Below are 26,113 nucleotides of genomic sequence, written 5' to 3' on the forward strand. Positions count from 1 at the left end.
CCTGCGTTAAGATCGGAAATTCGATGCACAGCCCTACTGGATCGACGCACAGTCGAACCGGAACACAGCCTGACTTTCCCAAGTGAAAAATCGACGCAGCGCCTGCAGATCGACGCAACACCCAGGACTTCCACACATCGTTCCTGGGCAGTGAAAGAACCCCGCATCGCAGTGAGGATTCAGGACTGCGCACTAGAAATTGACGCAAAGCCCCTTGCAGCGTGGAGAGAAGCAGCGCATTGTCTGTGCCGCATCTCCTTCTCTGTGGTCTCCGTGCGTGTAATTTTGACGTAAACTAGGTACTTTGTGCACACAAGAGACAACTGTTGATTTTTAAGACTTAAGACTTTTTAAAAGCAAAAGTGATATCTCAACCAGTGCTTACTGAAACTTTATCGTTTTTACCTTAATTTAATTAGATAGATATCACATACTTTACACATTGCCTTCTACGTTAAGCCCGACTGTTCAGTGCCAAGCTACCAGAGGGGTTGGCACAGGATAATTTGGATTGTATGTGACTTACTCCGACTAGGATTGTGGTCCCTATTTGGACAAAGGTGAATACCTCGGCCAACTAGAGATCTAATTTCTAACAGCATTGTATAGATGTAAAGCTCAAGTTATACAGCTCCTTTTGTGAGCCACACAATCAGAAGTGCGCCGCAAGGTAAAACGTTTACATATGAAAGTTACCATACAGACTAAAAAATAAAGAACTGTCTCTACACTATAATGTAAACTAATTGTAGGGTTAAAACAGCTGCATTATTATTAAAAGCATCACAAAATGGTTGCGAGACCATCACCTATCACACAAAATGTGATGGGAGAAATGTTTGCAGACAGAATAACCACTGGCTATCGCTCAGGGTAGCATTCCAACCCACTGTTTTTGTCCACTGTGCCTGACCAAACAAAGGCCCACCTCATGCAAATCAAACAAGTAACTTACTTTGGTGAATACCTTATCTCATAGTGACTATCTACCCACAGATTCCTTACCTTAGAATATTCTCCATGTGTCAAACTGGATCTGTACATTTTTTGTGAGCAGTACCCCCTGCACGACAGTAGGTAGCGTCATTCGACTCCGGGTGGCCCCGTCAGCATTGTCCATGCCAGAAGTGACATACACTGTGCCTATATAGGCGTCACACCAGTAGTGGCACCCATTTAGCTTCTTTTAGCAACTTACCATTCCAGAAGCATGGAGCCACAAAGAACACTGACCACTGGTGTGTTCAACTAGGGCCCTTAAAGGGAAAACAGCCCTTGATTCTAAAATCCATTTGGAGAGCAGGAGGATGGGTAGGTCGGTAAAGAATCTGCAGCTAGACTGGGTCTTTACCAGATAAAACGTTACCGAAGGCATGTAACTTGTTCATATGATAAGAACTTCTAGCTGCAGATTCCTTACCTACCCAAGCAATGACTCCCATGTGGAGGGGCAGCAATATGGATTGGACTAGAAAGTCCTCTAGGACCGAACAGGCGAAATGCCCATCAAGCCTGACCTGACGGTCTGGGCAGTAGTGCTTGACAAAAGTGTGAGGGGAAGCTCACGCTGCTACCCAACAGATATCCAAGGACAGGAACTTTGCAAGCTAACACAGTGGTCTCATCCTTGGCTGGGGTGAAATGATCTCACAAGCCTTCAGGAAGTTGCTTTTTGGCCAATGTGTAGCAGATCTTGATGTAGAGCATTATCCATTGTTAGATCGTCCGTTTCTGCACCGCCTTCCCCTTCTTTGCTTTGAAGTACCTCACAAAGGTGATTGTTCACCCGGAGCTGTTTTGTGTGGTCAAGTTAGAACAACAACGCTCTTGTCCAGTCGATGGAGTCTCTCCTTCTTTAGAGGGGTGAGGTGGTGCGTGGAACAAAGGCATAGTGATGGACTGGCCTACCAGAAAGGGTGTTACCACCAGTAGTAAAAAGATGCTCTAGCTGGAAGGACCAGTTTGTCCCGGTAGATGTTGATGTACAGAGGATGTGCCGACAGTGCCTGTAGCTGACTGACTCAACAGGCAGATGTTATCGCTACTAGGAAGGCCGTTTTTATGGTAAAAAGCATGAAAGGGCAGTTACGTAGTTGTTCGAAGGGCGCACACATCAAAAAAGTAAAAACTAGGTTGAGGTCCCACTGTGGCATAGTGAGAGGTGCTAGTGGTAAACATGTGTTGAAGACTGAATAGGAACAGCAGAAATGCAGATATAGCAGACAGATAACCTTTCAATGTGCCCAAAGCAGGGCCCATCTGGGCTAACATAAGAATATGCAAAAGAACCTGAGAAAGAGGTCAGATAGAGGGTCAACCTTTTTTTTGTATCTGTACACAATCTCACAAACTTTGTCCAATGGCACAAACTTGCTCCAATGGCAGGTGTATACCGGCTTGGTGGAGGGATGCCTGGCTGCCAAGATAACATTGCCAACTTCGAGCAGAAGGTTTAAAGTTGTCAACTGTCGCTGCTCTATCTCTATGCATGAAGGCGAAGCGTTTTCAAGGTTCGGATGCAGAACCCTGCCCTGCTGCTGCAGCAGAAGATCCTCCCAAAGAGGCAGCCTTATCAGTGTGCCCAACCCAGAGCCACAAGAATGAATTTAGCCCAGCCTGGGCATTCCTGATCTTCCTGGGAACTCTGGGTAGGAGTGGTATGGACCGAAAGGCATTATACGAGGCCAGAGCTTCACTACAGATGAAGAGTCTCAGATCGAGAGCCACTGTGGAAACTCCAACACACAAAACTGCTGACATTACATGTTTGTGATGGAGCAAACAGATCTAACCAAAGCTCTCCAGACTGCTGATAGAGACCTTGCGCCACCTCCAGATGGAGATGCCATTCATGATCTGCTGGGCATCGACGGCTGAGTTTATCCGCTCTGACATTCGGAGAGCCCGCCAGATGTTGAACCACTATGAATATGCCCTGGTGTTCCACCTATGTCCAAATGCGCAGTGCACCTCTTCACAATGGGTCCACAAACCCCCCACGTCCCATTTTTTGCAATACCACATGGCGGTGGTGTTGTCCATGAACACCTGTACCAACCTTCCCAAAATAGAAGGAAGAAAGGCTTTCAGTGCCAATCAGTTCCAGCAGATTGATGTTGAGTCTGGATTCCGCTGGACACCACAGTCCTTTGATCTCACCTCTCACCCCAGCTGAGGGGTGATTCATCGGTCACTACAGTGAGCTTTGGTTGGGAAAGGGAGAGGGGTCTGTCACTGATCCAATCAGTGTTCGTTATCCACCACTGGAGGGTCTTTTGCAGTTCCTTCGAGATCTGGAATATGTCAGAGAGAGTCCCCTGATGTTGCACACACTGGAACTTCAGGTCCCACTGAAGAGTCCTCACAGGCATGTGCTATTAGCAGGATGCAGGAGGCCAAGAGGGCCAGCAGCCTCAGATTCAGTCTCACCGAAATCCAGGAGAAAGGCTGAAACATCGGTGTAATAGGCTGAATATCCAGGACTCGCTGCTCGAGAGGATTAAGCCTGAAACTGGACCATGTCCAGAACAGCTCAGACGAAAGGGAGGATCTCAGAGGGAGTCGGGTGTGACTTTGGCACATTGATAGTGAACATCAGGGAATGCAGAAGGTTCGCCATTGTACAGCCAATCGTCGAGATGTAAGAAGTCTGGAACCCAGGACCTCCATAGATGAGCTGCCACCACGCAATCGCTTTTGTGAATACCCGAGGGGTGCTGATACGACCAAAGAGGAGCACGGCAAAGTAAAAGTGCTCTAGGCCAACTCTGAACCACAGATAATGCCTGTTTGGTGGGCCAGATGGAGATGTGAAAATATGCATCCTCTAAGTCAGACAATACAATCCAGTCTCAGGGGGCCAGAGCAGACAGAACATGCACAAGCGTGAGCATCTTGAATTTCCTCCTCTGAGGAAGTGATTAAGATGTAAGTTTAGAAAACCACAAAGGTTTCCATCCTTCTTGGCCACCAAAAAGTAGTGGGAATAGCAACCACAACTTACTCCTGATGCCAACACCTTCTCTATGGCTCAGTTGGCCAAGAGCCAACACTTCCTGATGAAAGAAGAAGAGGTGTTCTTCTTTCAGTTTGTCTTAAGGAGGGGGTATTGGTCAGGGTTTGTCACAACGGGGAGGGAGTAACCCCTTTACATGAGCTGCAAAACCCAGTGGTCGGGTAATATTGACCTCCACTGGTGCAGCTGATGGCATAACCTGCCTCCCACTGGATGCCCATGCTGGGTGGAGGGCAAGCTAAAGGGGTTTAGGGATTTAGAGGCTGCAGCAGCTGGGAGGGTGGTGGACTGGCCGGACTTCTAGTTATCTGTCCCATGTGGTCTGTAGGAACCATTTTATCAGGTCTCCTCTGAGACTATGGGAAGCACTTGTGGAACTTAGTCCCACATGGCAAGGGGGTAACAGCCAAAGAGGCATGCAGTGTTCAGAAACCGCAGTGCCAGGCTGGTGGAAGAGAACATCCTCTTCCCGAAGGTACCCAGACCTTGGGATTCCCTGCCCAGTGGAGTGGTAGGGTATGGGCCAGGGGCAACATTGGAGGTGGAGGCTTGGGCCACTCTCCAGCCTCGGTTGCTGGGTGGGGAATGCAGGGTCCCCTGGGGTGGGGTGATGGTGGCAGGCAATTGTCCTAAGCACAGGAGCCCCTGTGCATCCCTTGGACAAGGCCCCCAGTAGGACGTGGCGTAGGGCTTCATTGAATGGGAGTAATGGTTTGGTGGGGGCAACTCCCAGCTGAAGCACCTCTGTCAAGATGTCGGTCTTGACTGCCACGGAGGACAGCATAAGGTCCAGGACCTCAGCCACCCTCCACACCACCACTGCAAAAGAGGCATCCTCCTCTGTAGCCAAGGTAGGGAGAGAGACCAGGCCAGTGTCTGGGGAGGTGTCTAGCCCACTGGCATCCACCAGATCCTCATTCCGTTTGTCCCCAGGATCTTCTAAAGACTGGTATCTACAAGTGTCAGCAGACCCCTCCCAAACATCACCCAATCCAGGCCAGTCATAAGAATATGGCACTGGCTCCGATATAGGGAATCTGGCCCTGGTCAGCGCCGGCATCAAACATCCATCCAGCTCCATATCAGAGTCTGGAATGATGGGGGCCACCGCTGGACAGCAAAGACGCCAGCACAGCAGTGGGTGCCAGGGAAAGGTGAGGTAGTTGGACCAGTGCCACCTGGAATCTGTCAATGGATTCCGAGTTTTAAACTGGCACTAATGGCGAATCCGCCAGCAGAAGACCAGAAGCGGACCTTCCCCGATCCATGAGGCCAAAGGGCGCTCCAGAGAGGTCAGGCCACCCAAACATGAGGTGCAAAGCCTCAAAATTCTTTTAGTAGGATGGGGGTTGTGGAGTCTTCCGCAAATTATCTTGGGACTTTCCTTGCAACAGAGACCTGGAGCATCACAGAGGGAACAGACGCAGGGGGCGAGGAGCCTATAAGAAGCCTCTCTCAGCATCTCAGGATGCATGGCACAGCAGTCCTCACATGTGTTGGCATTGTGGTCATGCTCAAGACACCAGCGAGAAACCAAATGTTGGTCCATCACCGACATCTGCTGGTGACCGGCGCCGCATTACTTAAAACCTGGTTTTCTGGTGGTATGCATCACACCAGGAGACAACATCTTAATAAAAATTTTAAAATAAATAAATCTAAACTAAGTAAAAAAAAAAAATGTCTATCAAAAGACTGGGAGTAGCTCTTCTTCAGATCAGAGGTGACCAGCGCAGAAAGAAAAGAACTGACATCATCGAACTGATGTTGTGCCATGTAGGCACCTCGCACATAATTTCTGATGCAGACGATACCAAGCAGAGTGAAGAGTTATGCTGTGCACAGGACCACAGAAAGTCTAGAGACAAGTTAGCTATCCCATGCTTTCATAGTGTAGCACAGAGAAGTAGTGTTAGGGTGGTACATTCTAAAACATGACAGAACTGTTAATTTCATTCTTGCTGCCAGTAACATACACAAGTGCTGTTTAATTATATTCTGTGCGGCTTATGTACCAAGCAAGAAAATTAGTTTGTTGAATTGAACGCTTTAAAATATGACGTTTCTTTCTTTGTGCTATGTTTGAGTGGGCATAAAGAGTGAAATTGGATTTGAATTACCACTGTGTTCCTGAACCCTTTATGGGACTGTTAGTACATAGAAAATACAAAACCCCACACTAGAGGAATATTCAGTGGGTTGTGTGGGGCTGCAGTTAAAGTGGACTTCCTAACTCAGTGATAGTGCACTGAACTAAGTCCTTGCACCAGTGGGTGACAAACCAAAGCCCTGCAGACCTGGGTCCTAGAACCCAGGATTGACAACCAGATGAGGGTCCCTAAAGAAGGGAACACAAGCAATCCCATACCGGCTTCAGCCTTGTTAGGCATAGTCAGTGAGGTATAGCTCAGATCCCATGGAATAGTGCAAACAGACCGGGGTCTTGGAGCAAACACCTATTATCTGACACCTTCCTTGACTCTCTTTTGAAAGTGCTGTGCCCAATCCAATGTCACTGATATCCACTTTAACGATGCATTTTTTTCCACTAAAGGGAGATTGCACTGGAGTCTAAATTATCTGGTCTTTTACATCGAGTCATGTCTTTTCTGACCTCCAATAGCAGCCCCAACATTGGGAATGAAAACAAACCTGGGCTCCCCTACCAATAGTTTTCTACTTCTGCACTGATGCATGACATGATCTCTTCTTCCCAAAGACCAGGACCACCAACGTGACAGTTCCACTGGCAGGACCAGACACTCATCAGTATCTCAGAGGCAGCGTATGCACATTCAGGACTCACCCTCAGTGTGTTGTCTTCAACATGTTCAGCAACAGAGTGTTGGAGCATCCCCATTATCCAATCTTGCAAATCTGCTTATGCAGTTTGGGCTGGACTCCTAGCACCATAATCTTTAACCTCATACTGCATTCTCAAGAGAATCATTCTTCCCCTCTAGGATTATCATAACTTCCATGGTACACTGTCTGAAGGAAACAATGTCCTTCAGTTCGCCTGCTGGTATGGATGTTTGAGGCTCAAGAGCTTGAACCTTATTTTCAGTGATTTTTTTGTTCCACTCCCAGGGTACACTTTTCAGCCTCTCGTCTACCTTCTGCACTGCCACTTTAATGGTCCTCATCTTCTCCAAAAGTTTCAATCTCAAAGTTGTGGTAGTGCACAGCTCTAGTTGCTCATCTCTGAACAGGCCCTCCTCATTTTCAGGGGGCCTGCTGCTGCAACATTGTCCTTAGGTGCTTTTGCTGCATTTATTGAAAAAACTCCTTCCTCAACTTCCTCCCCTCAGACATGACTGCAGTGTAGCATGTCACATTAACCACAGTCACCCATGTCACTCTTCAACCCTCTTGTTAGGCCACTCTGAGCTAATACGGTCTGGGGGCACCCAAGATGTGTTGACTTGGGGGGGGGGGGGTGAATGGATTACATCACCCGCAAGCATGGGCTGTCCATCAGAGGACGTGACTTCTCGGCTCTCTGTCATTCCTAGACAACTACCTACCAGGCATAGTATTGCTCTCCACAGTCCCCGCCGACCAGGGCACTCTTCAGGGACAGAACAACCTTTCCACCAGAGTCACACAGTATCTCAATATTACCTATACTTCCAACCCCAGTCTCACACTTCCAGGTCTGGTAAGCACAAAGATGGCCACAACCTACAGATTGTTCTGCATCTCACAGTGGCCTCACAGCCAGACCCTGGGAGTGCTTGGCATGTCATATGTTGTCAGCCTCCAAATTCGCATCACTGGAGCTCATCCCCCAGAGTACACCATCTTCACTTGCCTGGGCTAATGGGGGTTCTGAGAAGTGGGAGCCACCTGAAGACCTAAACAACAAGATCATCTTGGTACCTGACTAGCCATGCCGCTCAGTGTAGCTACTTTTTCTCTTTATAACCCCAAGCTATTTCATTAACACAGGAAGGGAACAAGCAGATTTACGCAGGGTAAGTGGTGATGGCTAACATCGACAGAGCCTATTTGATAAAGCACTAGTGCCAGTATGGATGAATAACTTTTCTTTAGTTCAATGATGTCTGCCAGCTTAGTAGACTAGGTTTTAGTGTCAGTGTGGGCACATAACCTTCCTGAACTTCCATTCATGCATTCCTGACTACATGACTGAGAATTGGTGCCAGTATGGGTGCTTAGATTTTCCTCACATTCATGCATAGCTGCCTTCCTCCTTTTTCCATATTTCAATGTTTCCAAACATATTATCAAATAGAGAAAGCTAAAGGACAGTGATAGTTTAGGTATATGCATCTAATGATTTATACAGGAATGATAAAATACCATAGTTTGATGGCTTAGTACTGCTAGAAGTATCAGATATCACTATTACACAAATGAATAGTACTCAGCTATCATCCATGAAAAGCTAGTGTTGATTCAGAATCTGAAAACAGTAACCAGCAGACTTCACAGGGATTTCTTTTGAGGTATACATACCACTGTACTATCTCAACAGTATTACAAATGGCCACGATGAGCTCCAGCTTTCGTGCTTGTATGAGATAACAAAAGGACTTTAAATAATACTCACAAACACAGGAAACAGTGGAAACTATTTATGCTTGCCTGGTGTAGTAGCACAACCCTTTATGCGATGCAGAAGTAGAACCCATCAGAGGATGCCCACCAGTGTATGTCACAGTAGAAGCAAATATTGACCTTGACCTCCATAGCGTGATGACTTAGAATAAGTTTTCATGTCAAACCACTAGTATCAAAGATGAACTCCTTTTTATCTTTAATATAAAGGCTCAGAGTAGTTCATGTTTCCAGATCTCAATAATGTTTTGCTCCAGAATAAACAGTCTAAATTAAAATAGAATGAGGTCTGGTTGATATAAAAATCTAAACTGATTCAAGAAATGAGAACAAGATCAGTCAAACTAATCCTGCCCAGATGAAAAGATTCTGAATCATAATGACCCAGATATTTTATTCATTTATTAATAACACTTATACAGCACACTATTGCAGAACAAGTATCCTGGTGCTCTGAGCCTTACACAGATAAAAAGAAAGCTACTATTGAGAAAGCCTGATCAAAGACATGAAACTACACGGGAAAGATCCACGTTTTCAAGGCTTTCCTGAATTGCAGTGGCTCAGCTTTAGTTCTTAAAGTGGCAGGAAGATCATTCAAGGCTTCCAACATTGAAAGACAATGAAAGACTAAACAAATGAATTTACGAAGTTGTCAAACTTAGGGGAGGAGGATAGTAGCATTTGTTAAGCATTCACAAAGCCGGATACCAAACTTGTGTGGAAGGTAAAGAATCCTTATCCCTAGGAATAAGATAGGGCACGCTCAGGACTGTACTATCAAACACGAGCATAGCATCTTGAAAGCAACTTTATTTCTGCTTTGCTTTGTGTTGTCAATCTCTCAGAAAGAAGTACCATTTACAGAAAGTCCAATGACAGCCTTGCAAGAAACAATCTGAACAGCAAGCCCTCAACCCAACTAAAGAAGGATGCAAACCACTGAAAATTAGAAGTGTTGTTAATGTAAAGTTTAAAGGTGATGCTGAAGGGGTTTGTCGAACACAAACTCGCTTCACCTAGAGAAGCAGGAGTCTAGTCTAAATGATCTGAGGCACAATTTCTTCCATCTGTGCCCGTCCGCGTCCGAACAGGGCCAGGGGCCGGACACTTTGCCTCAGGGAATTTCTCCAGTACACTTCGGAAATAGTCCAGACAGAAGCTTCTCGATATTTCAACCAGGCAGACTCTTAAGTGCTGCGCTCAAGTTGATCCTAACCTTATGTAGGGATGGAGCTGTGAGACATGTGCCTGGGACCCTGCAGCGACACCCCAATACGATAGACCACCATCAAAGCAATTGACGGTATCGGTATGCAGAAAACAAGCGGGCGAGACTAGGCAATTTATTATATGTGACTTAATTAAAGTCCGATCACTAGGCCGACACCCCTTAGAAATCAGGGAGCCGATTGAATCCACCAACTTAGGCTGCCTTTTTATCACAAAAACGTGGGTTAGAGAAGATTCTAATCCTGATTTTCTGGCTGCCTCACCCCCAGGCTACTCATTCTTCAGACTTGACAGGATGGGGAAAAGGGGAGGGGGCTTGCGGCATTTGTTAGGAGCAATCTTAACTGTACATTCGAAGATATCAGTGTGAAACCAGCGGTCTATGAAGGGGCCTATTTCAAGTTACGCCTTCACTACTCCATACTCTTTGAGGGCCTTTTAATATATCGCCCACCGGGCCCCAAGAATGACTTTCTTTCGTCATGGCCTGCTATAATCGAACCCATTGCCTTGACCCTCTTAGCCGTTGTACTGGGAGATTTAAATTTCAACCTAGAGGATAAACGGGACCCAGCAACAACAGAGTTTCTTGATCTGATATCAAGCCTTGACTGATCTCTCACTGACATGGCTGCGTCACACCGCGCAGGACATACGCTGGTTGGCATTTTCATCCGACATGCTAGTTTGACTAGCCTAGATAACACCGTCTTGGATTGGACAGATCACCACTTGTTGACCTTTAAGGTAGCCTATTCCACGGCTGGTATTAAATTGCCCGCTGCCCCTAGGTTAGGCAGGAAATAGCATAAGGTGGAGGAGCAGAGCTTGACCAAGGCCGTTAAGTCTGGATGGGATTACGCACGAGAGTGGGGCCTCTCTAAACTGGAGGGCTTTGATTCAGGGCTCAGGGCTGCCATCGATACGCTTGCACACTTGGTGACGTCAAGACCCAGGCAGGGGCAGACCCCTTCCTCTCCATGGTACTCAGAGGATCCTAAGAACCTACAGAGAGTCTATCACCGCCAGGAACGCAGATGGAAGGCCCATAAGACTGTAGCAGACAGAGACACGCTCAGGGCCTCTCTTGTGGACTATAAATCAGCAATTAAAAAAGCTAAAACAGAATACTTCTCTCGTAAAATCAGGGTAGCACAGAATGGAGCTAAGGAACTTTTCAAAATGGTCCGCACCATGACACACCGCCGGCCTCTTCCTGGCTTGAGAACTCTCCTACCTTTTGCCAAAGAGTCGCTAACTTCTTTAAGAATAAAATTATTCAGCTGCATGTGTATGTTGCACAGCTCCCTCCAGAAGGGGATGGAGGACACCCAGAGGGCACTACGCCCTCAGATTCCAGTGCTGAGCTGACCAATTTTTCACCGCTATTAGCCAACAGAATTACAGAATTGCTGGAAGGTGTACAGTCAGGGTCACCTAATGACCCTTGCCCCCCAAGGATATTAAAGTTAGTGCCTGACCTGGTTTCTGCTGCTTTGGAACCGGTCTACTCTGCCATATTAAGAGAAGAATGCTTCCCTCTCGCCTGGAAGGAAACCACTGTGATCCCCCTTATAAAGAAGCCTAGCGGTAAACCTAATGACTTGACAAATTTATGGCCCATTTCTCTTTTACCCACCACTGCCAAGATATTAGAGAAACATCCTAATGCCGAACTGGCTGATTTTCTTCAGGCCAGTAGCGGACTAGACCCCTCTCAACATGGGTTCCGCCAAGCTCATAGTACAGAATCCGCTCTGTTATCTTCTGCAGATATTATTTGGAGAAGAGTGGATCGGGGGGAGGGAGCCATTCTTGTTCTATTGGATCTTTCTGCAGCGTTTGACACCATATCCCCTCAACTGCTGATTCAGCAGCTTTACCAGGCCGGAGTAAGAGGAAAGGCCCTTGATATTCTGAAATCTTTCCTGGCGGACAGATCTATCACTGTGAGTTACGGCGACTTTAAGGCCACTCCGTTTCAACTTCCTTGTGGTGTCCCACAAGGGTCCTCACTCAGCCCTGCTTTGTTCAACCTTTATGTCGCACCTCTGGCCAGAGTGGTTTGTTCATTTGGCTTTCAAGTGGTGTCTTACACAGATGATACTCAGTTAATTATTCCTGTCAACCATAATTGGAAGGAGGTGGCAGACAAATTTTATGACTGCATGAGCAAGATCAACAGCTGGATGAGCCATAACTGACTCAAAATGAATGGAGATAAGACAGAAATTCTTTTCTTTGGCATGGACACTAATTTATGGAGCCCATGCTGGTGGCCAAAGTCTTGCAATGAGTGTCCAGTCCCGAGATGGTCGGCCAGGAATCTTGGTATTGTACTCCACAGTACTCTATCGTTTGAGCTACAAGTCAACCGTTTGGTCAAATGTTGCTACTGGTCTATGAAAATGCTAAAATCTTCCCATTTCTTCAGGATGAACTCATAATTAAAGTTATTCTACCTTTAGTCATTTCTAAGTTGGATTACTGTAATGCTCTCATGTTGAACATCAGCAAGGCTGCCCCTACATAGACTACAGCTTATTCAGAACGCTGCAGCCCGCCTTGTCCTGGATCTACCTCGCTCTGCATCAGCCAGCAGGAGCCTGAGACAGCTCCACTGGTTACCAATAGAGAAACGGATTAAGTTTAACACACCTTGCCTTACATATAAGGCCTACCACCAGGTAGGCTGCTCTTACCTGAGCTTGGTTTTACAGCCCTACCAGCCTTGTCGCCAGCTCAGATCTGCTACTCTCCAGCTCATCTCGGTGCCCCGCTGCCATCGGGCTCGATGGAGAGACAAAGCCTTCTTGGCAATGGCAGCGAGACTATGGAACACACTTCTGCCATCAATCAGGCTGGAGGAGACATATCTCCGCTTTCGAAAGCAACTCAAAACCTGGCTGTTTTCACATTAGGTAGAATGCACCTTCTTGTTGTCTTAGTGTCTTATTTCCTGGATCAGGACCCCTACGACTTACCGTTTCCCTCAGCGCTTCGGTGCTACGGCCGGAATGAGCTTTACAAATACTACAATACAATACAATTGTATTAAAACCTTCAGAATGAAGGAGTGAATAGTAGACAAACAACTTATGATTGTGGCATATGGTGCAAGGCTCCTCTGAAGAGAAAGCCGAATCCCAGTCTGTCTGACAAATCTAATTGCTATTATAAATGCCATCTTCAAAGTCAGAACATCTATATGTGGAAAGCATTAGGCTAAAAAAAGATATAGATATTGGCAAACTCAAAACCAGATTAAAATCTCATTAAGGGACAGTAATCTTAATAGGAGGACGACTATAGGAAGCACAACTGAAAGACGTCCTAAAACTTAATTTTAAAAGATAAATGTTTTGGAAGGCATATTTAAATACACCATGACTTACAAGTAATGCAACAAGTAAAGTCTGACACCTGTCAAAGCCAAAATGAATAGGACAAAACATACTCTAAAGAGGTCTTCAGAGTCTTCAAGAGCATTTCAAAACTCAGGACCAAAACTTAACTATTTGCAACAGTACTGTTTTCTGGAAGACCTCTTTCTAGCCACACACAAAAAATGTGTTCCCATCTGAAAGGTCCAAATATGCAGGAACCAGGCCCTTAGGTTTAGCAATGTGAGGAAAGGTGACATACCATCCATTATAGTTCAACTAGTTGGCCCAGGACCTTGGTTTATCAAAAGAAGTTTGCTCTCAGAGGCAAGTTCAATTAAACACATTTTTTCGGTTAAAAAGCGACTATCAGAACTGATTTGGAGTTGAGGGCCCTTTTGAACTTCAGTTTGGGGTTCAAACTCTGTGGACTGCACATTTTTTCTGAGCATTGTTGAGGCATTTTTAAAATATGCAAAATGTGCAACTACAGCATTAAAATTATTTTTGATAATTAGTGTTTTAATGATGTGTAGAGTTTTAATCAATAAACTAATGATGTTGCACTTTGAGCAAGTTTGAAAAGTTATGCCACTTTTTTTGTAATAGGCTATTATTTGTAAAATGGATGACGTTTCTGGTGTTCTACTCAAGTTGCTCCTGCTTATTCCCCCTCCCAATGTCCCACTGCAAAACCATCTCTTCCCGTGTTTCTACAGAGCATCAAGTGAATGAGGTCAATGTATTAGCAACATACTACTTTGTTAGAAAATGTGCATTGTGATTGAAGTTTCAATCGTTTACCCAAAGTATCATTTTCAAGGACTTCCGCTGGACATGTTAGTGTAGATGTGTTCATTCTATAAGCCATTGCTTAAGAAATGTTTCGTTTGTGTTGTGCATCTCCAGAGTTCAGTTGCTGAGGGAGAAAGTAGAAGAGTTCTTTTACATTAAAAAATGTGTTAGTACTAAAAGATTTCAAATATTACATTGTTTCAGATTTGCCAATGTGACCCTGACCATATCATGCTGACAATAGCTTGTGTGATTTGTCTATTAAACACTTCAGATTTCTGTCTTTCAGAGGATTAATTTACTATTTTCCTCGAAGGCGAGCTGCTAGGCTCCACTTTTGTTTTAGATTTACTTTTGGGATGCCATCAGTACTCTGAGTGTGACTCTTAAATTAGATTCTACTTAACTCATTAAGTTTATGATTTTGCATTTATTTGTACTTCTACAGTTGAGCCTTTATAGCACTTCATTGAATTTTTCTTTGTATGCATTTTGACTTTTGTAATAAATTCACTTTTTGTCCTATTTTTGATCTAAAACTCAGTCCTTTATGCTTCCAATATTGCTAAACTCTGCTAAATTAAGTTTTACTGATGTGGAGTTTAGTTTCTAACCCCTAGATCAACTTAAGACATGGGAGACAAATTATTTTTGGTAAAATACTGGGGTTTAGGATATTATTCGGGTTAAGCTCCCACAGCATAAAGATCCGTTAACGCTGAGCTCCGGATTCAGAAGATGGTTGTTTAAACTCTTTAATGTATTTGTGACTCCTGAGCAACATTTACTTCCATAGTTTTCCATCCTTTATGATGGGACATGCCTTGAAGAACATTGCCCAACAACCAATTTAATTCCCAAATTTGAACCACTATACTACAGACCGAACGAGACTGCGCTTCCTCCCGCCAGTGCTGACACTGTTACAGTGGTTTTGTCTGTAAAAACATACATAACATTCTGCTAGAGAAAAGAAAGGATGGATGTCAAAACTAGCAAAAAGGATTTAATTCATAGAGCTGGATCTTTTAAGGAATGAGATCTGCACATCCATCACATAGAGTTTAAGTCTTCCCTGTAGTGAGCTCCACAGCCATACTGAGACAAGTATAAGGTCCAGCTAACTGTAGGCGTCTGGGGTTCGGTAAATTCTTAAGTGAAAAGAAACCCATTAATCCTGATGGACTATGAAACATGCCACTCAAGATGTTCTAAGCCCTTGTTTGGAAGCAAATCTTTCTGTATCATCAGCTGAGTGACTAAGTCTAGTTCCAGGTTAAGTCATTAGGACCTTACATATGGAAGGGGCCAGTAGAGTGAATGGACTCTGGGTCAACTAGGCTGAAGTGTGAGAAGCATAGACATATCTGCTTGAGAGCTTTTTTGGTGGGATGATCAGAAAATACCATGATTTTCTATTTTAATTTACATTCATCTTTTTCACATACTTGACCAGGTATTTACAAAAATAGATGCATTTTTATCAAGCACCTAACTGATACTTGAGTGAACAAAAACATTCTGGAACAGGCTTCAAGTGACGACACAAAAATTGAACCTTTGATAACAGCACATGTTGACCTCTGTATTAATAAATGGCTGTTGGTAATTAGATCATTAACTGTTACAAGGAATAACACAAAACGTGCCAGGGTAATCACTAAAGTCACTAAAGTAACTAAAAGAAGTTCAACCTCCTGGTAGCTACAGCACAAAGCAGACAGGCTTAACTAAGGACAATGCGTAAAAACGTGTAAATGTTTATGCAGTACCAAAACAGTAATAAAGTCAAAGTGCACAACTATAAAAATCCCAAACTAAATAAGAAAAAATAGGGTAAAATGTAATAAACAAAATTATAAAAATCCAATAAGGGGTACTGAAGATATACATTTTTAAAGTTTTAACTAGGAATAGTACCAAGAAACAAAGTGCCAAGGACAGTCAATGGTCGTGGTAGACTAAGACCTAGGTGCAATTTGAGGCTGGCCGCAATGGAGTATGGATCAGATACATGAATCAGGTTTGTCCTCTCAAGGATTTTACTTTCCAACTTAGTCCTTTAAGTCCGAATCCACCACAGGACTACACTTCTACACATTCCCCCAGAACTTCTGAGGAGGCATTTAAAGATTCACAGGGTGTGAGGAAGAGGGCCATTAGTAGGGTCAAGTCCAGGCCCAGTCATCAATGGTCAGGTGAATAGTTGCAGGAAAACAAATCTTGTAGCATGCTGTGTCCCTGTAGCTTTAACAAGAGTCCTCTCCTTTGTCCTGGATACAAGAGGAAGAGCAGGGCTGTCTTCTAGGTTCAGACAGCAGATTCAGTCCTCTTATGATCTTCAATAGGCCCAGGAGTGTTCTGAATTGGATGCTTCAAGACCCCCAATTTATGTCTGGCACACTTTAGTGGGTGGGGATTGCCCATGGGCACATCATAACCAATGGGAAATGGTTCCCAGGATAACCCTACCCACTTTGGGCATTTTTAAGGTGGTGAAAGTCTTTCGCCACACTAAACATGGGGTCTGAGGGCTGGGGGTGTATGTGGGGAGAGTACTATGATAACTGTAGAGTCCTTCCACAAGTAACGCCAAAATATGGTTTATTTCAAGCTGGTTCTGCACCCACAATAAACTGACAGAAGTATGTTAGAAGCAAAACTGAGTTTTCCCAGAAACCAGAGAGTATATGGACAAGAAATGTGTTGGCATTCTGTTGTCACTCCCTTACGTACAACCAAAGTACTATAGGTAAACCTCTGAATGTTCTGTCAAGTAAGTTTTAACACTCAGTCAGGATTTGACACTAATGTCAAAAAGAGGCCGACTGTGACTTTGGCCGTCTGACTTTGGCCGTCTGACTGAGGGTGCGGACAAAGGAAAGGGGCAGAGGAAATGACGCATGAGGGATCCCCTAACATCAGAAATCAAAGACACTATTACTGAGACAGGTACCTTATTTTTCAAGTAAGATGCAAAGGTATCCTGAGAATGAACAAAATGCATTGTCTGCATTGCAGCATCAACGCCTTGTTGGTAAGGATGGCAGAATAATCAAGGAGCAAAATGGCCCTCTAGGGAAAAACATTGGGGAAGAAGGGTAGTCCTTAGTAGGCAGACAGTGAACTATAGACAAAGCCAGGAATACTGTTTTCATATAAGATAGAGCTACAACAGCAGCCTTAATAGTATGCTGGTGTCTATTGAAAAGAGACATTCTATAATCCTGTACCTTCATCTAGATTATTCTCTGTGATCCCATAAAGGATGACCATTAAACAGTGCACTACACATCACCAAACAAAAGAAAAGCCTTTCATATGTATGTAGTAGTTCCACAGCACAAACCTAGCCAAAAGGAAACAGACCAACGTACATTATCAATGGCAAGCTAAAAGTCAAAGAGTAAAAGAAGAGGAAGCAGAGTTGTGGTCCATTAGTGCATTGTTATGTAGTGTTCTTTGATGTTGTGAGCTTTCAACTCTTTCCCAAATAAGAGCATTGTTGGGGCGGTCCTGATAAAGAAGGGGATGTTGTTCCAGATCCTGGGTGCATAGATAGAAAAGTCCTGCTGTTTTGATTTTTTTTGTTTACACTTCTCAGTCTGCAGTCCGATGATGGCCTGTCTGTGGGTGGGCAGAGAACAATCAGAGATGGTGAGCTTGTCAGCAAGGTAAGAAGGGGTGCTGGTTGAGCTGCAGTGGTGCGTCTGGCAAGTAGAGCCTATCGAGTCGTATCTGGATGGGGATGATGTGATCACATTTCTTCACACCCTGGATGAGGGGTGCTGCAATGTGTAGAATACTCCTAATGGGTCCAGTGTGGAGTCTGGGAGGCATGGAGCAGGGCATTACCACCATACAGAAGAGGAGGACAAGAGTGTGTGAAGTCACTATAAGGAAGAACAGACTTTCTTTAGAGGAGAGAGTCGGTACCAGCCAATCTTAGTTTCTTGGTAATATGTACCTTGAAGGAGAGTTTGGTGTCCAGGATGAATACAAGTGATTTGGCATCCAGTCAGAGTTGGGGTTCAAACCCATCAAAGTTCAGGTTACTGAGTCAAGATCTGCAATACCTTTGTGGCAAATGATAGAAAGTTTGTCTTGAAATTTTGTCCTGAATAATCGAAATTCAAGAGGAATGAAACATCCGGGTCTCAATGTAAAAGAAGTGTTTAAGGCATTTGATGTCTAAAACAGAGGAGGCTTTGAAGTATTCTTTTTATTTTTAATCTTCGGCATATTGGTGAAAGTTGATGCAGTTATCTGTGAGTACAGCACTAAATGGCCCCATGTAAAGGTTTAAGATGTAAAGGCAGAAGAGGACAAGGGACAGTGTGCTGCCATGTTTAGCACAGATAGAGGAAGCAATTAAATATGAATCAGGCACATGTAAAATGTCATTAAAAAAAACCTTAAAGCAAATTGCATTGAGCAACAGATGGTTCCACACCACTGGAAAAAACTGAAAAATTAATTATACCTTTTATCATTTTGTAGGTCATTCCAAATGTTCAGGTTCAAAACTCTTAAACCAGCTTCTTTCCAACACATGGCCACAGTCAGATGCTATTAACCTGCACTTTTGTCAATTATCGTCTACATGGGGATTAACAAGGAGGCAACAACATTTTCAACAGATTTCAAGTAGAACAATGACGTATGAGTACTCTGAATGGGGAATTCCAAGCAAATTCATCATGAATTCAGTTTCTGCAACTCTGCACAATTTCTGCTCCTGCCCTGTTCTAGCACCAGGTCTTGCCAAGAGAAATTCAGATGTGCCAAAAAATGTGCCAAACATGTAATCCTATCGTGAGACCAAGCAGAAGCTTTTACCTAAAACAGAATCAGCAGCCAGAGAATCAGGGCCCAAATGTTGAAGACTCCAATGTAAATGAATGATTAGACAATCTTTTTTGTGAAGGTCTAAGAGATGAAATGGCAAAACTTTAAAAAAACAAAAAAACAATTTGAAACACATGAAGGATAAATTACTTACCTGTAATCCTAATTCTCTTCTAGGGGTATCTTCATCAATGTCATAAACACTGAATATTCCACCCATGCGTGGGGATCCCACAGCATATATCAAATTCATAAAAAAAAAAAAAAAAGCGTATATATGTAAATCATATGTCTATATACATCATGCACCCTTTAGTAAAGTCTAAGAATGCCTAACCTACATTGGATTTTCCTTTAATAAACATCTTGCCAGAATCAAGCACTTCTGTAAAACAGAAGAGATAGAGTATAGAGTGCAAAAACAGTTTTTATTAAACAGAAATCTGCAAAGGAATCAAATTAGCCAATAGGCAGCATTAAAAGCATAACAAGAAAATACTGGCATTGTGCCTTTAAGACCTCCAGGGCTTCCTGCATCTCATCATGCCCCAGAGGTGAGTGTCGGTTGAGAGTTCAGTTCTTTTTTTTCCGGCCCTTTCGAGAAAGATCCCAAATTACTTCAAAATCTATGGATTTTCTCTTCACTCAATGGTTTTAAGTGGGGGTGGGCGAAGAATTCCGCTCCTTCGGCGATGTTCGCAGAGTTTTGCCCACTACACGCTCAGCCTGGAGAGCGTTCCAACAAACTCCACAGTGACATGGAGCAGAGTTTTTTCTCTTGCACTGCTCGCCAATGTTAAGTTGGTGAGCGCGAGTGAGAGAAATCGCTATTTTGGCGAGCAAGATTTCTGAACGCAGGTGGTCGCAGGAGGTCGTGCCCGCCTTCTTGGAGAAAGCTTCCACTTGCGTTGAGGAAGCTGCCACTCATGTAGAAAATCTACTCGAGCTGCAGAAAGAAGTTAGCGCCCTCTGGGTCTCTACATGATTCCGTTATCACTGATTTTACAGACCGGGAGAAACTCCTGGTGCTGAAACTCAGTGTGACCAGCGTGACTTACCCAAGCTCAGTCACTTGTGTAACTCCGCATATCGCTGCAGAGTTTTTTCAGCACTTTGCAGAGTTCTGCCTAGCAGAACTCCAATATATTGGACAATATGGACTACTGCAAAACTCAAATGGATGTTTTCCTTTTTTGCCACAAACTTAAGTTGTTGAAAATCTTTACACAGCAAGAGGTTAGACCTGGTAAAATTCACACTACTGGCTCTTGTATAATCATACTTTTGATGCATTATGCCTGAGTGATGTTGAAGGGCTCATGGCTTTATATGAACTGGAAAATGGGGGCTTACTCTGTGAGACAGAGGGATTTCTTGGTATCCATAAATTTTGAATTAGATAGAACGGACAGTAATCCTTTCAGACCTAAATCTAGATGTAAACCTAATACCCGACATGATAGCTTAGATATTTTTCATGAGGTGGTAACTAGAGATCTTCCGAGATTATGGCAGAAGAGTAATGATCGTTTTGCTGTGAATCTGACCACATCCCAGAAATTGGCTTTGCACACATTGTCACAGGACTCTAATATTTTGATTTAACCTTCTGATAAAGGGGGAAATGTAGTATTATGGAATTTTCAACTATATTCAAGGAGGCTGCTAGAGGGCTTACAAGATTGAGTGACTATGAGAACTCTTCATATGAGATTTATAAACAGTCTATTTCCAGTTATCATTGTCGGCTTAGTGATTGGAGAGAACGGGGGTCTGTTAAGTACGGATGACTTTCAGTTTCTACATGTGCAGAAAATAGAGGTGCCATGTTTTTACATGCTTCCTAAAATACATAAGGATAAGACCAACCCCTCTGGAAGACCCATAATTTCGGCCAATGGTAGTCTCCTAGAGCCTACCTCCATTTAGTTGGATTTCCATTTGTTACCTTATGTTTTGAGTCTACCCTTGTATTGTAGGGCCAGTGCTGATTTTGTTTTGAAAATTGAGGAGGTACCCTGGCAGCCCACATATCTCCCAGTCACTATTGATGTAGTGTCACTGTACACTTGCATTGATCATGAGCTGGGGATTGTAGCGTGCAGACACTTTTTCGACACAAAGCTATGTTTTTGTATGATTATACAATGATGTTATTGGACATGCTGAATCTTTGTCTGAGCCACAATTTCTTTAATTTTAACAACAAATGGTACAGACAGGTTACCGGAACAGCAATACGAAGTTGTTTTGCCCCAAATTTTGCTGGTATTTTCATGAGTGGTGGGAGAAACAACACATCTGGGCAGAGGAAAATGAAGAATGGACCAAGCACATAGCACTTTGGATAAGATATATCAATGACATTTTTGTCATATGGGATGGTCACAAGAGTCTTTTGCAGAACTTTGTCATTTATTTCACGTAATGAGTTGAATCTATCTTTTACCCATCAGATACACAATAGTATAATTGATTTTTGGATGTACATGTAGAGATCAAAGAAGGTAAAGTCTAGACTTCTCTTCATCGAATAAAAGACAGCAGGCAATAGTTTGCTGCATGCACATAGCCATCATCTGACCAAGTTAAAGTGGAGTATCCCCTATGGGGAACTCCTTAGGGCTAGACGGAATTGCAAGAGCACTGAGGCCTTTGAGAAAGAAGAGGCTGCTATGTTGTATAGATTTCAGGCAAGAGGTCATCCTAGTAAAGTACTTTTGGCAGCCAAAGAGAGATTGAGCACAGTTTCCAGAAAATCTCTTTTTTGTCAAAAAAACCCAGTCGTAAGGGAGGGAGGGTGAGACTGATTACAACTTACAAGGCGGAATCGCAGAAAATTAGGAGAATAATTTCCAAACATTGGCATCAAAGTCAAATCAGATTCTGTGACTGGGCATAGAGTCTCACTCTACCCTCTGATCACTTATAGAAAATCAAGATCAGTCAGAGACATGCTGGTACATAGTGACTTTAAAGGGGATACCAAGTGTGGTGGTTGGTTATTGAAACAGAGGGGTTTCTACAAATGTGGGAAGTGTAAAGCATGCAGGGGCAGTAAGAACATTAAGACTTATCTGTTGCCCAACGGGCAGAAGCAGCAGATTAACAAGTTCATCAAATGTACTAGTGATTTATGTGCTCATGTTCTCATATGCCCATGTGTTTACATTATGTGGGCAGTACCATTTTTCGGGTGAAGAAACTGATTCTAGAACATGAGAGAGCTATTAGAAATTACGATCAGGGTTACCCAGTTGCGAGACATTGGCAACAAGTACATTGCCAAAATCATGATACGCTCTCGCTAGAGTGGTGGCAACCGTGCGAGGAGGCGACAGTAAAAGATAACTTTAGATAATGGAGTCAGAGTACAGTGTGCAACTCAACTTTAAGGCCCCGATGGGATTAAACTCTGACTAGGAACTGTCCGTACACATTGGCTGAGGCCCATTCTCTTTGCTAAAGAAAAAGTACTTGGAGGTTTCTCACTTCATCTCTTCATGTATATTATGATGGAATCTTATTTGTGTTATGAAGCGATATATTCTTGTGCACTGTGTTCCACTCATTATATATTATTGTGAGTGTACCGCGTTTTGACAATTTGGTGTTGGGTTTTCAGTTGATTATTGTTTTGTTTTATATTTGCATTTGGTAAGGAGGACTACACGACCACTGGGCCATAATGATTGTAAATTTTTTGGAATATATAAGAGTTTGGATGTAAAATACAGTATATTTATTTGCTCTGATCAAGTTTTTCAATCATGACATAGGAGTTAAAATTGAAGGACTAGCTCGACTCAAGCATACTCGTTATACATCATCAAAAAGTGGCTCAATTTTAAGTTCGCTGTTTTAAGGATAAATTGAATCTGTGGAGGAAATGTAATAATTTTTGTATAATATTTTGTTTTGTGTGATATAAAATGTAACTTTTATTTTTATGTAATGTAGTCTTCTAGGAGAATTGGAATGAGTCTTTCTACTATCTCTAAAGTTATGAATTTCATTAGTTTTTAAGGGGGTGGTGCACTCATTTGTTGTACTGGCTGTGAAGAAGATCTCAGTTGAGATCGAAACGCATTGCCAATAAATGATCTTCCACGGATAACATGCCTTAGAGAGTGAGTTTTTTGTGCATGCGATATGTGGCACCATTCTTTTGTGAAGAGAATTTAATCTAGCTTTTTTTTTCTTTTACCAGGCGCTTCCTTTCCCCCATGCTGAATCTGCGGATGAAGCCAGGGCAAACTCAATATCTTTCTCACAAATACCCAAAATAAACAAAAGCTTGAGAGCTTTCCTTTTCTACACTTCTGGACCCCAACAGTGTCTTTAGAGTCTATGTGAATACGGCCACGTCAGAGACGAATGCTGAAGCATGCAGCATCGTTTCTAGAGACCTAAGGGATAGTGAGCTGTTGGCAAAGAACTTTACCTTGAAAGGACATGGAGATGTGGAGTGCATGTCGTAGAAGCAATGTTTTACTTGCAAACAGAAAGCCTCTGCAAGATGCTCTGTGTTTTATGTCTGGCGGACCATTTGAATAATTGAGAGACCCAGCTAATATTTTCCTTTTTGGGGATTGGGCCCACACTAGATTTCTAGTTGAATGAGTGGCTGCCTTCCTGTTTTTGTCACTTATGTTTAGGACATATGGGGGAAAACTGTAGACAGGAGGTGAATCAAAACTAGTTACATGATGTGAAACACAGGTTTTTTTAATTGCCTGAGTCAATCAACTATTTTAAATTGCATTGCCTGCAGCGCCTTTTAAGCTCACAAATATGATACTAAGCACTGTATAAAATGAGGTTTCAAATGGGAGTGGAACACATGGTATGTTTGTCTACATCTGCGTTTTAAAAAAAAGCTTCATTCTTAATCAGCACAGAATGCAACTGTAATGTTATAAAGTTTTGCATAAATAATTGAATATTCAGTTGATCATTCTGTAATAATACTTCATTGCTTTACAATACACATCCAATTTACCTTTTGACGATTCTATACTGAGAAGAAGACATGGCAGCAACAATGTTGAGTATCCCTCTGTGGTGTCCAAAAGAGGACCAGCAATAACAATTTGTAGGCTTAGCTCCCAAATATTGTGCAGCAAAGCCATCCCAAAGCTGTCACTTTTCACCAAGCTCCAAAGCGTACATAAACAAAATGTACGCATAGTGTTCAAATAGAGAAAATAATTTAGTGAGCGCTGCACAATTTAATTCAGGCAAGCACAACACTTATGGAAGTGGAGCACCCCGAGTTTAGTGCACCGGGTGCAAGGCACCGGTACCCCACTGTATCACAAATATTACTGTCAAACTACCCAACCAAGGGAGAGGCTAACCAATTTTCCTGCTTGCATTATGGCCCATAGTACTCTTATATTTCTCTTGCCACTGGGCACAACTACACGAACAATTTAACTACTGCACAGAAACAATACAGGTGGGACATGGAATGGCAAATATTAGGTCCTAATTTTAAAGAAACAAATTGCAAGAAAATGGTGCAGGTGCTCATTCAAGTTGCAGAGTTTTGACCGGTATGGGCCAGCTTTTTCTTTACAAACTTTTAAACGTTTCAAGCCCCTTGATCCCCGTGCGTCTTGCATCTTTTTAAAGCACAAACATTGAAATTGGTCTGCATAAACAGGCTTTAACTACAACGCTTCAAACCCAAAAATTAAATTCAGCAATCCTACCTGCAGAAGGTCGCTGAGGTCAAGTAACATATCTACGAGAGTAAGTCAAGGATTGTATATATCTGCACAGCAAGAACAATTAGCCGACTTTTATGCAAATAAGAGCAAAATGAAAATGAAACAGCAGTTTTTTTAGCAGAGTATTAACAACATGCATTATTTTTGATGCTGGACAAAAACAAAAACAATAAAGGATTAGTGCACACAGAGAAGGTGCACACAGCAGTTAAGAACTAAAAAGAGTAAAGTTTTCCCCGAAACACAATGTAGAGGAGAATGTGGGTAGAATTGTAAAGTTTATATTTTGTATTTACGATTTTTTACCATTAGTTAACAGAGACTGGTGCCGAAGAAAACGTACTTCAAATGTAACTAAATGAAAGGAGTACTGAGTACTGTCTTCCAACAAAACAACACACACATCCCAGGCCACATAAAATAAATTCTAAAATACTTTGAGAAGCACAAATTATGGCCTGCTGCATATAACTGAACGGCTGGAATATAAAAATGTAAATTAAAAAAGATGACACTTGCACACCTACGCGTGTCAAAAAATATATTTTCACAATAAGAGACTCTAGGTCACTCAGACAGAAATTGGTTATTTTTATCCTTTACATCGCAGCCACGCAAGCGTGGGCACTACCAGGCAATTCCGGAAGGAGAGGGAAATCACACTTTGTCAACATTTCCATGCAGAAAATTGCCCTCATGGGACTTTGAGCAACCTCACCCCACATCAGCTGTCTGACCAAGAGCGACATCATGCTGATAACATTGCTGTGTTTTAAGTGATAAAAAATTAAGTGGCAGTAAGACACTCTGCAATGGGCCATTACCAGTGGTGGCTGGTGGAATTTGAAAATGGTGGGGTGTAAAAGCAATGAATGAATTAAAGTGCGAGCGAAGTCAATGCTTTAGAAGGGGTTTGAGAGTTCTACCCCTGAGAAAATGTATTAAAATTGCTGTATTATGGTGCAATTTTCAGCATTATGTCTGTCCTAAATGGACCAAAAATACAGCTCTTCTGGGTTCAGCATGCCTTCCTCTACCCAGGGTGTGGTGTTATGGTTAGAGCTGCAGACCTGGGAACTGGAGAACCAAGTTCAATTCCTCTTGTTATCTTAACATCATGTGATTCTGGGCAAATCAATTAGGGCCATAGTCATAATTTGAGCTTGCAGCAAAGCAAGACACCTTGCTTCACGCTGCTGCGTGAAAGGGAGAGGCCAGGAATGTGCCATATCTCGATAAATATAGTGCATTCCTGCTCTCTCCTTGTGCTGGGGCCTTTTTGGTTGTCTCGCTGCTACGCGGGCATCTTGCATCATGGTGTCATGGTGCAAGGGTGCCTGCTGTATTGTAAGCTTGATTGTTTTTGCTCAGAAAGGGGCACCTTTCTGCACCAAAAACAATCCTTTAAGGCTTTTTGCTCTTTTTATGTGTGCTGCATAGTGCAAATAAAATAAACAAAAAAAGGAGAAGTAAAGATAGTTTTCCTCATTATGCCTCCCCTGGGAAGACGTAGCATTTTG

General features: G+C 43.1%; 1 protein-coding gene across 2 annotated transcripts in view; it reads right to left on the reverse strand.

The window, feature by feature from the left end:
* BRF1 (BRF1 general transcription factor IIIB subunit) overlaps positions 1–26,113 on the reverse strand; it is an 870,857-nt gene that overhangs the window by 498,346 nt on the left and 346,398 nt on the right. For both annotated transcript variants that reach the window (XM_069207335.1, XM_069207334.1), the window contains exon 4: positions 24,576–24,607. In XM_069207335.1, coding sequence (XP_069063436.1) covers positions 24,576–24,607 — 32 coding nt within the window. The remainder of the gene's footprint in view (positions 1–24,575; positions 24,608–26,113) is intronic.

This window comes from Pleurodeles waltl, chromosome 9, assembly GCF_031143425.1.
Source record: "Pleurodeles waltl isolate 20211129_DDA chromosome 9, aPleWal1.hap1.20221129, whole genome shotgun sequence".
Lineage (NCBI taxonomy): Eukaryota > Metazoa > Chordata > Amphibia > Caudata > Salamandridae > Pleurodeles > Pleurodeles waltl.